The sequence below is a fragment of the Anabrus simplex genome, chromosome 11 (genome assembly GCF_040414725.1).
Source record: "Anabrus simplex isolate iqAnaSimp1 chromosome 11, ASM4041472v1, whole genome shotgun sequence".
In the NCBI taxonomy this organism is placed as follows: domain Eukaryota; kingdom Metazoa; phylum Arthropoda; class Insecta; order Orthoptera; family Tettigoniidae; genus Anabrus; species Anabrus simplex.
Window position 1 is genome coordinate 79,234,327 of NC_090275.1, and position 16,642 is coordinate 79,250,968.

Consider the following 16,642-nt stretch of genomic DNA (forward strand, 5'->3'; position numbering starts at 1 on the left):
TACCACTATGTTAGGTACCACATGTTCATGATTAGTAGCAAACGAGAGCGTGATGGCTTTTACAGTACCTGTGATTAGTAGCACTATATGAGCGACACCATGGGATGATGGAACCCATGGTTCTGGCTTGCCTATGATTAGTACCCACTATATGAGGAACACCACAGGATAGAACGAGTCCTTGTGGTTAGTACACTTATGTGATGAACACCATAGGTTCGCGTTGCCTCTAAATGGCGCCGCATTGTGCGAAAACGTAGGTCTGTAATACATGTGCGAATTTCAATACCTGTGAGTAGTACCATAATGTGTGGAATACTGCAAGTCTACGCTACTTTTGATTAATACCGCAACATGGCGAATACCATGGTTCTACTTTTCTAGCAATAAGTACCATTATGAGGGGCCGCTGACTTGGATTTTGGACTCCTTCCGACTACAAGCATCATCGATTCAGTATTGTGCTATAGAAGCAGTCCCTTGATCAGTGATATTATTGTTTTACGCCAGCTTCTGTGCATGTGGGGCACTGTGGGTCGGTTCCACTGATCGTTTTAAATTCATATCCATCCATTCAATCGTCCTCACGTTTTGAATTCTGGTCAGTGAAGGATTTTGTTCTTTTAATTTGTCATTCCATTTTGTTTCATTTCGTACCATTAGGGGCCGATGACCTCAATGTTAGGCCTCTTTAAACAACAAGCATCATCATCATTTGTCCGTATCAGTTCGAGCCAGAAGGAATGATGTTTGCTGATGTCCATTCAGATAGTGATCTTGACATGGATATATTAAACACTACAGGCTGAGCCGGCATGTGAATTTGGTGTAAATGTAATGTGTATACCGTCATGGATATGAACGAAGAAATTGTATGCTGTTGTGAATTAGACAATGTAAAAGTAGTGAATTCAGAGGAATTTGTGTATAGCAAGGCTTATTTTAGACCATTGAAGTATTGACAATAACAAGGCATAACATGATCTTAAAAACAATAAACAGGGTAAAGAAACGTTTATTGACAGCTTTAAATCCATTAAACAGAACTTTGTGTTTCATTTGTTACAAACAGTTCACATTAGGTTAAATTCTTGGACTTTGATTGGTCACTGTTCAGGGCTGGGCTGTAAATATTTTCACTCGTATCATTCTGCGTGTCGTGTACATCTTTATAGTTATCACTTTTGTGTCAACTGGCAGCTAATTTCAACAGGGACACTGGGTATCAATACGTGGTTGCCAGCCATTAAGGATTTACATACCGAGCTCGATAGCTGCAGTCACTTAAGTGCGGCCAGTATCCAGTAATCGGGAGATAGTGCGTTCGAACCCCACTGTTGGCAGCCCTGAAGATGGTTTTCCATGGTTTCCCATTTTCACACCAGGCAAATGCTGGGGCTGTACCTTAATTAAGGCCACGGCCGCTTCCTTCCCATTCCTAGGCCTTTCCCATCCCATCGTCGCCATAAGACCTATCTGTGTCGGTGCGACGTAAAGCAAATGGCCAAGGATTTACATAGGTAGTTCTCTTCCCTGTCCTTTCACTATTGTTATTTCTTTTCGGTGTTTTCCAAATTTGTACGTTCTCCTCCTCATCACCAAATGTTTCATTCCTGGCTTGTTTGTCAGTGTCACATTTTTATAATGTTTGTACACCTGTTGTACCACCCCGCACCCCCCAAGACGGATTCTGATGGTGCCGTCAGCTTCCACGTTGAAGCTATACCGCATACGGTGAGCCATCTAGTGATGAATGAATGTACCACTTACACTTCTGTTACTAACGTCTAAATTCAAACTTTCTTTAGTGGAGAAGTCTTGCTTGTGAACAGTTGAGATTTTCTTCTGAAAACGGGCAGCAAGGTTCTTTGCGGACCGTGAAGAATTTCACCTTATTTTCTTGACACGGCATAAACCCAAAATGCCTATATTGTGTCTACTCAGCATTATTCATATATTCCACATCACTTTAAACTCCCCACTCCCATCTGTATATATCCATTTGCTTGGTAGATCTCGATTGCATACAATAAAAAAAAAAAAGTTGCCATGAATTACACCCCTTACCCTTGCATTTTGACCAGTAAGCACATTAGCCTAGCAATTAGGAAATCTTTTTCAAAATCTTCTACATGGAGCACAGTGCTTTATGGGAGTGAAAGTTGGCAATATTAAGGAACCAAGAGAAGAGCCACCTTGAAGCAGCAGAAATGTGGTCTGGCACAATGACAAACAAGCTGAAACAAAAAGAAACAAATCTCGAAGTATTAACAGAACAGAAATGGAAAGCAGAAAAATTAAACAAATAAACAAAATTAAATTTGTTTCGCACATCTCTCATTTGTGTTAACTCTCCATCATTCCATTAACTCGAATCTAATTTTTCGTACAATTCTTTTACTTTTCCAAAGTTAAAATGCCTATAATTGATCAACTTTTTCTTATGCTTCTCAGTTTATTGGGGTCAGCACTTGATATAGATTTTGCGTAGATCTATGGTCAGATGCCTTTCCTGACCCCGAATCCTATCTAGAGGTTTGTATTCACTATTGCATGTTCTTGTGGTGGTTAGTAGCATATTGTGTATACGTGAAGAGCAGTGTATTAAGATTAATACTAACACCCAGTCCCTGAACCTGAGGAAATGCCCATACGCAATTAACATTGTCGGCCTGGTGGGGATTCGAACCAAGAGTCGCCTGGACCAGAGGCTGCTACTCTGACCAATTCTTAAGTTTTGTTTTTAAGCTCATACTATACTTCCTCTGCTTTGACTTCAGGTCTTATATCCATGTTTGCAGGTCTGTTGTTGAGGGTGTTGGAGACTCTGCTATGAATCTCCAGATTTTTCAGACTCTCTGTCAGTCCTCTTGGTCTGTTGTTTTATTACTGGATTTAGTTGCAGTTATATCTCCTCCTCAGCAACTAGATTGTTGTACGAGGTAATGTCAGCTGCTCGATATGTGTTTTACATGCTTCATGAAATTCGGAAGTTTCATTTATCATGAGGCAGTCGGTCTGCAAAGTTGATTTCCAGGCTTTTTAATAGTCATAATAGTATATAGTGAATATTATTTAAACAGGAAAAACAAGATTATCTGCTTTTCTCAACAATAATTGAAGAGAAGGAAAGTCCGTGAAAGGAGGGAAGATTATACAAGCTATAATTAATTGCCTGTCCTATTAGATTGGCCATGAATTTCATATATTTGTGCCTTATTGATTTTATGGTAATTTTAATTCCTGTCAGTAGGTGAGAGGGCAGTTCTTAAACTTAATGCTAATGTGCCCATTCTCCTATTGGTTTTTTTTATAATACAAAGGGGCTTTATTCCTTGTTACAGTATAAAGAAGCTTTCTTGAGGGCTAATCCAGACTTCAAGTGGTACAAATTGCCTGCACCACCACTGCGAACTCTGATGACCCGACCGTCCAACCAGAATAAACCTCACAAGCTGGAGTGCCAGTTGACTTGTGGGCCCATCACCCCTGGCAAACTGGCTGGTGAGTATTCTGTGTAATTTATACAAGGACAAGTCACATGAGAACAATTTATTTTATTGAGCAAAATTTGTATTACATGTTGAGCCACACCCACCCCATCTATCACTACATAAATCAGTGATCCAAGCAATACCTAGTGAAATATTCATGGGGAACAATATTTGAGGCCCGGATCGTGCCGACTGGACAAGGTGCAGACATACCTTGAGCTGAACCCCCCCCCCCCCCCTGTAATCGGGTAACAAGGGCAAGACTACATCTATTTGAAATAAAAGAAGAAATGGTTTAAACCAGGGGATTTATTGAATAAATATGAGAGAAACAAATTTTAAACGAAGAGAAGAAAATCACACAAAATAAATAAGGAAATTAATCGTAATACTCGTGGACATACCTTGTTCTTTTTCACATAGTTGAAACATGGCGTGAACTCAAGCTAATACTCAAGCTGCCTCTGTGGATCCGTGGTAGAGTGTCGGCCTCCGGATCCCAAGATAGAGGGTTCAAACCCGGCAGAGGTAGTCGGGTTTTAGAAGGGCGGAAAAAAGTCCATTCGACACTCCATGTCGTACGATGTCGGCATGTAAAAGATCTCTGGTGATAAATTTAGTATTTGCCAGACAAAATTAATTAAATCTCAGCCATAGACGCCCAAGAGAGATCCGGTTTACTCTGTCTGCCATCTAGCGGACCTAGAGTAAAACGGAACGTCGAAATTGACGAGCAGACAGCCAGATGGCGTCAAATCGAAATGTCTGCACACAGTAGCTGAGGCCATACGATTATTATTATTATTATTATTATTATTATTATTAAGCTAATACTCTTCAAAAAAAATATTGATACGTAATTTAAAATGCTCACTGCCCCTCGACACATCGCTATTACATTACCAGCAGCTTCCTTTCATCATAAACTATTCAACCAGGTCGCCCGTTTTACCAGGATTCACATATCCAAGGCATTGCACCACATATTACATCAGGCAACTAACAATGTGAAACGTTAGCACAACAAGAATCCCCCGTACCGGAGAACAAAAGCAGATAAGAATAACGACAGATGAGACAGAGCACAGCCTCCATGGACCAATCAAACCCAAGACAGATCCAAAGAATACAATAGGTACGCCCATGCGCAAATATAAAACCAACATGGCGGGTACTCAAGCTGAGCATCAGCCATGAATAAGAAATAAAATATATAGCTCTGCACTGAGAACAAACAAGGCGCAGAATTTGAAAGATAAATACAACAGTTCGATCGACATATCATCCTTTTCTCCCCACACGTCCAAACTCGCATGCATACCACATTCATGCACACACGATGAGGGTATCGGGAAAATAAAACACGAATGGCCGTTCAGATTTCATAGTCAAATACAAACCATAAATTATGACTCCACGGTCATTATCAGTGGGTCTCACGTACTCAAATATTTGCGTGCGGCGTGCAATTACACATAAGGTCAGAATTGAACATTACTTTATTCACATCACTGGCATGTTGCGCCTTGTACAACCTGGATTGGTATCTCCCGCGGTCGAGACAAGGGGCACATCATGAGGATCACGCAGTATTAAAGCACGCGGTGCACCAAATCATAACCAGAGCGACCCTTTTTCAATTATCACAACAAGACCACAAACACATTCATTCAAAGTACATCGTACGACGGAGCGGAAAGATGTATGTCATCCACCGTAACATACGGGAATAACTCGTCACCAAATTTAAATATAAACCAAACTATCACATACCTGTGATTATCAATGGTAAAATCGAATAGCAGTTAGCATGAAAGGTCCAGGCTTGAACACATTGAATGAATATTTAAAGCATAAAAATGCCACATCAAACATAGCGGCAGCCATTGTTAGTATCCGCCACACATAGAACAGCAGAAGAACTCCACAGAGTAAAAATTATCGCTCCAGCAAAACGAACGACCTCACAGATAAAAACATAGCGTGTGCTGCTTCCTACTGGACGTCATTAGACTGACACATGTAAACATTGAAAGACAAAACTGAAGGAAGCCATTTGCATAATTAAATGACAAATCGTGGAACATGCGATAAGCATGGTTCAATGTTCAAAATATGATTGGACTCGACCATACCAGGTACTAGTGCTTGTTTACGTTGGATGCTGTGTCATCTGACTCTGTTGACAGGTAGTGCGCTAAATCTATTGACTTCTCAGTCAATCCTTGATAATACAGTGGTTTCTTTTGCATTTGTAGCACCCACAAATGTGCCTCTTAAAATCCATGTAGTTTTGTCTGTAGTGTGAGACTCATGTGATCTTTCTTTTTTCATTATTTGTGTCAGAAGTACCAACTTTACATACAGAAAAAAACACATATCTACATTCCTACTATACAAATATACAGGTCAATTATACAAACAATCACAGATAAAGCAACAATTTGAGAGCTAGACGATTGTTGCCCAGTATTGGGCGATGTCAATAGCATTGGGGGAGGCTGATCCTTCGGACTGGGCGAGTTGGCCGTGCGGTTAGGGCCACGCAGCTGTGAGCTTGCATCCAGGAGATAGAGAGTTCGAACACCACTGTTGGCAGCTCTGAAGATGGTTTTCCGTGGTTTCCCATTTTCACACCAGGCAAATGCTGGGTCTGTACCTTAATTAAGGCCATGGCCATTTCCTTCCCACTCCTAGGCCTTTCCTATCTCATCGTCGCCATAAGATCTGTCTGTGGCTGTGTCGGTGCGATGTATAGCCAATTGTAAAAAAAAAAAAAATCCTTCGGAACACCCACATTTCGAAGGCATTTATTCTCTTAATGGTGTATTTCAGAGTCCGTGTGTCAGCACCGTACAGAAACACTGAATATACTAGTATCTGACGAAGGTGTGACATGTCTCCAAGCTGAGGCTTCTGTTACACAGCAGATTTCTCATTTTTAGAAAGCTAGCACGAGCCATTTCTATTTGTACGCGGATCTCTAAATCTGGGTCTAAATCCTCAGTAAACCACCTGCAAAGGTACTTAAACTTCCACACTCGCTCTGCTTGTTCCCCATAAATGTTCATAAGAATGTGTGTGTTATGAGTTCTGGTAATAGCCATTGTTACATTACTAAGGAACTTAAACTGTTTGGCAAATAATTTGAAATCCGTGTCACATAATTGATTAAAGTTACAAGGAACGTAGCTGATGTGCATCGCAATGCTGCCTGTTGGCGTAACTATTTACTGAAGCCTCATCCAGTTGGTGGTGCTCCTAGCGGCTGCCAGCCTAAACTGTGACAATGAAGTAAATAATTGAGACGGACAAGTGAAGAATGTTTTTTTTGTAGTCGACGCTATGATGGAGTTGGCATCAGGTGCAATGTAATGTTTCTCACTAGAAAGGATGACAAGAGGAGTGAAATATGATCCTGGTTAAGGATCGTTTTCGGATTAAGGGTTGAAGACCCTTCCTTTCATCGGCACCAGCTGCCAAAGTTATTTTTCTTCAGTTATTTTATGTTGACTTAAAAATGAGTACAATTTTATTGTTCCACCTTCTCAATACTTAAGATTATTTAGCGTTTGTTAAAACATTATAGGTACTAGTTTCGGTCCGTTTTTTGGACCATCATCAGCCTAATCGAGAGTATAAACAAAGACATAGTCTAAAATAAAATGATGTGGATGAAAAGGGGGGAATGGGATGGTAATGAAATGACATATAAAAGTAAAAACGTTATGCAAAGTTACAATAAATGTGGCCAGAACAAATTAAAATTAACAGAAGTATAAAAGCATTATGATGCCATTTAAAGTCACTTGATGACAAAGTCTTAGATTAAGGTTGAACTTATGTTGCACACTTAAAATCAAGTGATATCATATGTGAATTCCTGTGTTTCTGGACGGTTCTAGAAGCAAGTTCCACAGTAGCGCAGAGGGAATAATCCAAATGACCAGTATAGAATTGAGGAGGCTGAACTCGTTTTTATGTAGCGTAAATAATTGCTGTTTTTTAAGGTAGTCTCAACTCAGTCGGAGCCTAAGAACCTGGAGAACAAAACGGAGTTAATGCGAAAGATCTTATAGAAGAAAAACAAAAAGAAGGGGCAAAATAACGGGTATTCACCTTACGCTAAATGTGGACAAGCTGCAGGAATGAGTGCAACAAACAGAGTGAGAGTCACGCAGAATAGATCAGCAGAGGAGGAGAGAGAGGGGGGAGGGGAAGGATGACGTGAGTGTGTAGGGAGACGGGAAGGGAGGGAAGAGGGAATGGTTCAAGGCAGGTTGGGGGAGAGGGAATTTAATGGTATTTGTGGTGGTGGGGGACCTTTAATGGATTTAAAGAAAGGGTTATGAACAGCTGATTTTTTGCCTATAGTGGGAGATGAAAAGATCAAATAAAATATTGGGTTTCTCAGTAATTTCATTAAGGTTGTAGTTGGCGTTAAAATATTGATCCAAGTGTATGTAAAAGCTTTCAATTATGTTGAGAAGAGGTCCCTTTTTTGCTATTTCGAGAATGTCCAAATCTGTTTCGATGTTGGTAAAACTATGGTTATTATCGACCATATGTTGGCCGATGGCTGAAAATTTGTTGTATTTGATCGCGTTGAAATGCTCAGAATATCTAATATTGAAGCTCCTACCGGTCTGCCCTATGTAGGAAATATTTGAGCATGTGTTACATCTGATTCTGTAAACACCTGATTTCGAGTACCTGTTTATTTGATTAATATGTGAAGTGTTATGTAAGATGTGCATGTTGTTGTTGGTTTTGAAAGCTATTTTCGTGCCTTTCTTCTTTAGAACATTAGTGATCATGTGAATACCATTGATGTAGGTAAAAGTGGAGAAAGAATCGTGTTTGGATGATTCTTTTTTAAGCGTGGTCTTAGGTCGGAATTTGTGTTTACTGATGATATTTTCTATGAATTGATTATTAAAACCATTGAATCTAGCAATGTGGCGGATAGTATTCAGTTCTGTGTGGAAATCTTTTTTATTCATGGGTATATTGAATGCTCTGTGTATTAGACTGTTGTAGGTTGCTTTTTTATGGGGGAAGGGATGAAATGAATCTTGTCGGATTGTGACGGCCGAATGGGTGGGTTTTCTGTATATCTTCAAGGTTAAGGATTCCTGTTGTCTAGTGATGGTTAGATCCAAGAAATTTATTTTTTGATCTACTTCTGACTCTAAAGTGAACTTAATGTGAGGATCGATGTTATTTAATGTTATAAGTGTGGTGTTAGCATTTTGCAGTTTTTCGTTAATAACTACAAGGACATCGTCGACATATCTGGCCCAAAAGAGGATGTTGTCAAATTTATTATTGATTTTTGTATTCTCAAGAAAGTCTAAATAGATTTCCGCGAGAATCCTGGAAGCCGGTGAGCCCATTGCTAGGCCATTTTGTTGGTAAATAGTACCATTAAACGTAAAAAAGTTATTGTTAACTACCAATTTGAGCAAAGTGATAAAGTCTTGGATTTCAAGTTTACTCAGGTGACCGCTACTTTGTAGGTTATTTTTGATGATGGGAATTAGTTTAGAAATTGGTATACTGGGGTACATATTAACAATGTCAAAGCAATGAAGTGAATAGTTAGGTCGCATGTTAATGTTATTGAGTTTGTCTATTAATTTGAAGTAGTTTCTAACTGACTTCTTGGATGAGAATAGGTAATTTTTACGTAAAAACTTTTGGATAAATTGCGTAGTTTTATATAGGGGACTTGGTCTAAAGTTGATAATGGGATGAATGGGCACACCGGCTTTATGAATTTTAGGAAGAGCTCTAGCCGTAGGGAGTCCGGGTTTCATACTAATAAGCTGGCTTTTTTCCGGTTCAGTGAGCAAAAAGGAAGAGTTTTTTAAAGTTTGTTTTAAGAGTCTTTGGATTCTTTGTGTAGGGTCTTTTTTAACTATGGAGAAGGAGCTATCTTTAAAGAAATCAGATGTTTTGCTGATGTATTCGTTTTTATCTAAGATGACCGTTGTGTTACCTTTATCAGCCTTGGTTACAATTAAGTCGTTATCTTTGATTTTTTTTATTTAGTGCCTGTAGGAGTTTCAGATCAGTTTGTGTGTTCTTGTCAGAATTGGAAAAATTAGACGAGTTCTTACAAGAAAGGATGTTATTAAGTTTCTTTTTGATTTCGTATCTTAGTTCATCTTGTGTGTCCGAAGATGTTTTGGAAATGGCCAGTTCCGATTCTGTTATCATTGTGACTAATGAGTTGGTTATGTTCGAATCGGGCCAGTTATGTTTGGGTCCCTTAGCTAAGATTATTTCTTCGTTTGCATTTAGGGGAGTATTGGATAGATTAATTACGGGTGAATGGAATTGGTTCCAGTCATTTGCTGGTCTGTTATTGCGTTTGAATCGATGGTCCTGCAGTTTAGATTTCTTTAATTTCTCCAATTTATTATCCAAACTATGTTGTTTTTTGGATAGGTCTAGGAATAATTGGTCTTCAACTGATTGGAAAAAGATTGTCCAATGTGCTTTAGATAACATCTTAGTTACCGCGAGGTGAGACTCGTATAATTTATGGTTGAGGAAAGATTTTTTCTTATACAGAAACTTGATTTCATCTTTCAACCAAATTTTGTTTGTCTTGGTTTGAGTTTTAGAGGTTTGTAATGAAATACGATGTTTCTTTTTATTGTGTCTTAAGAAATTTCGTGTAAGGTCAAACTGAATGCACTTCTTGAGAAAATCTGTCTTTGCCTAATTTGGCTATTTTTAATTTAATGCCTAGATATTGGAAGGCTTTTCTTTTAGCTTGGTTAGCTTCTCCATTTAAAGTAATAAATTTCATGGTAGGGCTATGTATTGAGTTAAGACTTAACTTAAAAATGAGTACAATTTTATTGTTCCACCTTCTCAATACTTAAGATTATTTAGCGTTTGTTAAAACATTATAGGTACTAGTTTCGGTCCGTTTTTTGGACCATCATCAGCCTAATCGAGAATATAAACAAAGACATAGTCCAAAATAAAATGATGTGGATGAAAAGGGGGGAATGGGATGGTAATGAAATGACATATAAAAGTAAAAATGTTATGCAAAGTTACAATAAATGTGGCCAGAACAAATTAAAATTAACAGAAGTATAAAAGCATTATGATGTCATTTAAAGTCACTTGATGACAAAGTCTTAGATTAAGGTTGAACTTATGTTGCACACTTAAAATCAAGTGATATCATATGTGAATTTCTGTGTTTCTGGACAGTTCTAGAAGCAAATTCCACAGTAGCGCAGAGGGAATAATCCATATGACCAGTATTTTATGTTGGGCTAAGTTTTTTCTATGCCCATTTAGGCCTAGTAGTGTTTTTATTTCCGTAGGTTAGTCTGCTGTATTAATTCCGGAACCTCTATCTTAATGTTCTAATACTGTTATTATGTATGGCTAAATTCTGTGTCAATTTTATCAGACTGTGAACTGTCACCAAACAAATAGTACTTACCAATGACAATAATTATATGTAGAAGCGGAGCAACTCATCCCAAAGCAAGATAAGTTTCAGCTCTCTTACCTATGACTCATGAAATGAGCAACACCAGATGTAGTAAAATTTAATAAATCTATCTGTAATTAACAAGTATGTAGTTAGATAAACAACTTTAACTGCTAAGGTTTGCTGATAATTTAAAAATAGTATCCTTAAATCTCTAACTTGGAATATTAAAGTTTGCTGATAATCAAAATTAAAACCTTAACCCTCGAAGTGGCAGTCATTTATCCTGTAGTGGCAGCGATATTTTACCGGTGTTGCAGACTCTTAGTACAAATTGTGTTAAAAATCGCTGACATGTTATACATACATAAACAAAACACCCTTTTATCTTCAAAAGCACAAAGAATAAGTTGATGATGATACTAAAGCTTTTATTTATCATCCAAAATGTGTAAGACCAAAAAAGTTTTGAATTTGTTTATTTTATTTGTTTTTGCAAAAGTTTTGCTATATATAATATGTTTATATTTAGGTAAATTTAAAAAAGTGACATATACAACAGGAGCACCAGTTCATAGTAAAGAGTTGCGTACCGGTATATAGTTTATAATACTGTTCTTAACTGAAAAAATGTACAACAATGTACACAACAATTGTATGCTACAACTTGTACATTTCACTCAGTCACTTGGGTGGGTCTTTCTTTTTACTCCACGATATTCAGGCCTCCAGAAGTGCACTAGTTTATGATAACACCCCTGGTGAATACCACCATTACATCCTGGACACCAGAATGTAGACTCTTTCTTTTCTTGCAAGCACACAACACATAGGCGATTGTTATTCCGTGGCAAATTTTCGAGAGCATGAGAGGGGCCTCCTGCATGACCTGTTGGCCTCACAACTGGAATTGTGAACTGTTCATTTAGAAATCCCCTAACTATACTGTCAATGAAGTATCGTCTTGCTAAAGGCCTATCAGTGTTCTTTATGTACAGGATGTATGCATCAAATGATGTCATATCTAGAAGATTTGAGAAAATTTACTTCCATTACCTACTGGTCGATCTGGAACAAGTGGCATGGTAAATGCACTTTTCTTTATTATCTACACCTCCCATGAAGATATTGTACTTATGAATCAATAGTGGTTTTAACCCTTCATTTCCCATTCGACTCCTTACAACATTGTCCTCAGCGTGACATCCAGTTGTCAGACAATAAACTGGTTTCCGTGTTTTTTTTTTTCTTTATAAGCAACCAGTAGAACGTCACCTTGCCTGAAGTAAACAGTTTGCCTAGGTTCAAGTTTTGTACCTAAAACAATGTGAGACATCTCTTTGAAGATTTATTCACTGTTCCTGTGAAGAAATGATTTAGTATTACTGACATGAGTACATATCAACACTTCATATAGATATCAGAAGGAAAACTGGCGATTAAATATAGCTGGCTCAGCTGAGACATGTGTGGCCGGCCGCTGAGTATGTAGCAACTAGCACAAGACTGCGAGATTTTGACGCTACTTTGGCTACGATTTACACTAGATTAGTGCAAGATGCTATTATATAAACTACTTCATGATTATGACCGAACATTTCTTCTTCGATTGATTCGTAATTAGCACATGTCGACAAATAATAATTCGATTACCGATATAAAATAAAGAGCATGTCAAAACGCCTGATATCAGGCGTTGCCACTGGGCAAGCGCATAAAACGCCTGATATCAGGCGTTTGCCACTTGGAGGGTTAAGTGAGGTACCTCAATCAAAAAAAAATAAAAAACATTTACTTAAATTATCTCTAGAAGAAATTAGATATTCCTAAATAGAGCATAATATCTGGCACCTCAAAATTATTTCTGTTCGGTGAGATCAGTAATGTAAGATCAGAATTAAAGAAACAATTTCCCAACCTTTAAGGTACAAGAAAACAGGTGAGAATAATTTAAGTTGGAGACAGAATTAAATGGATAAGCATTTAGGATTCTACCACGAAGTCACAAGCTTACGGACTACAAGAAATAGTTATACGGTAACCATCTTCATTTCAATCAGTGACATCTGAAGTCTCTCTTATTTTCAAAAAAGCAAGGAGGGGTGCCAAAAAAACAATCATCATTAACTAAATGTTAGATGCTGGCAACAACCAGAACAATAGCCAAGACCAAACGTAACATACCGAAAAACTAGGCTAAAGTCAGCTACGGTAATAATTTTGAGGTTTGTTACATTAGAAGAAATTAATGTGACTATATATATCATATTCATTATTAGGCCTAACCTCACGTATACAAGGACATCAATAGGCCTTGAATAAACTTTACCCAAGATAAAATAAGGAAACAGTATTTAAATTTTACTAGTAAAGATGTTAGCAGAAGAAAAACTTTGATTTTAGCGAATATCACTGATTTTGAATTGAATAACACCTGAATATCAGATATAGTTCACAGTCCGATAAAATTGGCACCGAATTTAGCCATACACAATAATAGTATTACAACATTAAGATAGAGGTTCCGGAATTAATACAGCAGAGTAACCTAAGGAAATAAAAACACTACTAGGCCTAAATGGGCGTAGAAAAAAACTTAGCGCAACATAAAATAACTGAAGAAAAACAACTTTGGTGGCTGGTGCCAATCCAAAAACAACCCTTAACCAGGATCATATTTCACTCCTCTTGCCATCCTTTTTAGTGAGAAACACCACATTGCGTCTGATGCTAACTCCGTCATAGCGTTGACTACAAAAAACATTCGTCACTTGTCCGTCTCAATTATTTACTTCATTGTCGCAGTTTAGGCTGGCAGCTGCTAGGAGCGCCATCAACTGGATGAGGCTTCAGTAAATAGTTACGCCAACAGGCAGCGTTGCAATGCACATCAGCTACGTTCCTTGTAACTTTAATCAGTTATGTGGCACAGATTTCAAATTATTTGCCAAAGAGTTTAAGTTCCTTAGTAATGTCCCAGCCATCACTGTTGTCTAAATCATTTTCATTTTCCCTTGTCCAGCACCAGGTCGGGGTGCTGATGGCACTTCTCCACCGTTGCCCCCTCCTCGACCATTTCTCTTATGTAATTATGTATTAAAGTCCAGTCTTTTTCTAATACTGTTCTTGACAGATTCCATCCATCTTGCTCTGGGCCTCTTCTCTTGCCCTCTTTCCTTTTATCTTAGCCTCCAAAACTTGTTTTGGTTCCCTCCTCCATCCTCATAATATGCCCACACCATCTCAATTTATTCTTCTCCATTCTAGCACTCTATTTTTCTACCCCTATCTTTTTCTGACCTCAACATGTCTCTCCTTGTCTTCCCTACCATACTTCTCAGGAACTTCATCACACTGACCTGAATTTTACTCTTAATTTCTTGCTGTTAAAGTCTGTGAATTAATAAAGGGGTATACTATATCTTGTTCATTTCTCTTTACATTTCATAAGAACTTCTCTATTTCACACCAGGTTCCTTACATTCTGGTAGAACGTATTTCTTGCTTGTACCCTTTTGCTGATCTCCTTATCCAACCTGGCATCTTGCATTATTTCACTTCCCAATATCTGAAGTATTCAAGAACCTCTAGGTTTTGTCCCGTGATACTGATCCTTTTCCTTCTTTTTCTCATCTTGTCACCACCACTGTTTTGCTCTTCTCCACACTGATTTTAATACCATATTTCTCAATATTGTCATTTAAAGCCTCTAGTTCAATTTGCACTTCTGTATTGTTGACTCCCCAGATCACTATTGTCATCTGCAAACATCATTTTCATGTCCCCTTCATATGTTGCCTTTGTTTCCTGTATAATTTCATTCATAACCGTTAGAAACATAAGTGGAGACAATACACTTCCCTGTCTTAGTCCAGTTCCCTTGATTGCCTTCCACATTCTTTTATTTCCAGAGTTTCCCATGCCTTTTTTCTGTTAACACTTCTCTAGATCAAGGAATACCATCACCGGATGTTTTCCATATTCCCACTGTTTTTTTGTCAGTTATCTCATGGAAAATGTAGGGTTTGTCATTGACCTGCCTTGTTGAAATCCATACTGTTCTTTTTACAAAAATGTTTCCACCCTTCCTCTCATCTTCCTTTCTGTTATTCTCTCCAATATTTTTGGCTACTTGTGACAACAGTGTAATTTCTCTATAATTTCCATGTACCTTCCTGTCACCCTTCCTAAATACTGGTATTATTACACCTTTACACCAATCATGAAGTCCCTTGATTTTTCCTCCATATACACGTTAGCAGCCTATATAATGAATGTAGGCCAATAGGTCCTGCTGCCTTTATCATTTCCACACATATTTAATCCATCCCCGCTGCTTTTCCTGTTTTCATATATTTAGCAGCCATTTCCACTTCTGCCATTGCAATATTTTCTTTTGCATCATTTCTCACATTCAGGAGTTTATCGAAATAATCTTTCCCCCTATTCTTTTCTCTCCTCTGGGTCTGTTATTGCATTTCCACTTTCTTCCTTCACTTGTTTTGTGTAGATTTTTCTTTTTCTCTGACTTTTTATCAATCCATACAACATCTATTTTCCACCATTTACATCCTTTTACAGCTCTTGTATGAATCTCTGTGTTAATTTTGCGTCCAAGTTCATCCCCTTCTGCTACGATGGAAGGTTGTAGAATAGTTGAGTCTGGAGGTGCTTTGTATGTACACCAATCAGTCGGTCTCGAGGATGAATAATTATTTATTAAAGTATGATTTTTCTAGTAGTTAGTATTAAATTGCCATCATTGGTGGCAATATTGTTGGCATGGTTAGTTTGAGGTGCCCCTCACTGGTGGAATTACTGTGTAGATCAACAGATTCTTAAAGTTGTGAATATCCATAGCTTGCTGTGCCATTTCTGTCGCCATATACAGCGGTGAAGCATGGGAATCTTCTCTGGATAAGCTGAACAGAACACAACCTTTAATGAAATAATAATAATAATAATGGAAATAACGTTATTATACCCAATATTGTGGGGTAATACAGTCAACGGTCTCGAAGATGGAAGAGGAGTTCCATTTCCCAACGGCGGAGAGAACGGAAGAACTGAATGAAGCAAATCTTTGTGTCTGTATTTGGAGTGAGCAGCAGGGAGTCACCATTTGTTTACCTGGTTGGTGTGGCTGCAAACAAAGCTCTGGAACTAACCACTCCAGTTCTAACCACCCAGCAAGAGCTCGACCCACAAGTGTCAACAAGCGTAGACATGGATCGTGAGATGAATAACTTTGATACCCCAGGAGGTAACCAATCCACTGGTGCTCAAGGTAGCATTGCAACTGGACTATCTGATTCTGGGGAGTCCGGCTAACCACGAGAACAGAGGGAGTCGGAGACCTCTGGTAAACTTCCCACCAAGACAAAGACGTACATAGGGACATTGAATATAAACACACTAATCAGTGCAGGGAAAATACTAGAGTTGGAAAAGATGCTAGATGAACAGAAGATTCAGTTACTAGGAATCCAAGAGACGCGCATGAGAGATGACAATACGATAGACTTCGGCAACTACAGGTTACAAGTAATAAATCTCATTGTAGACCGTATTGGACATCAGATTATGAACATTAAAATAAGAATAATAATTTACACCACCTTTCCAAAACTACTACTTCTTCTTATTATTATTTTAATGTTCATAAACTACAGGTTATTCAAGA

General features: G+C 38.2%; 1 protein-coding gene across 1 annotated transcript in view; it reads left to right on the forward strand.

The window, feature by feature from the left end:
* bbx (bobby sox) overlaps positions 1-16,642 on the forward strand; it is a 98,882-nt gene that overhangs the window by 16,859 nt on the left and 65,381 nt on the right. The window contains exon 2 of the mRNA XM_067155391.2: positions 3,345-3,504. Within this exon, the coding sequence (XP_067011492.2) occupies positions 3,345-3,504 (160 nt within the window). The remainder of the gene's footprint in view (positions 1-3,344; positions 3,505-16,642) is intronic.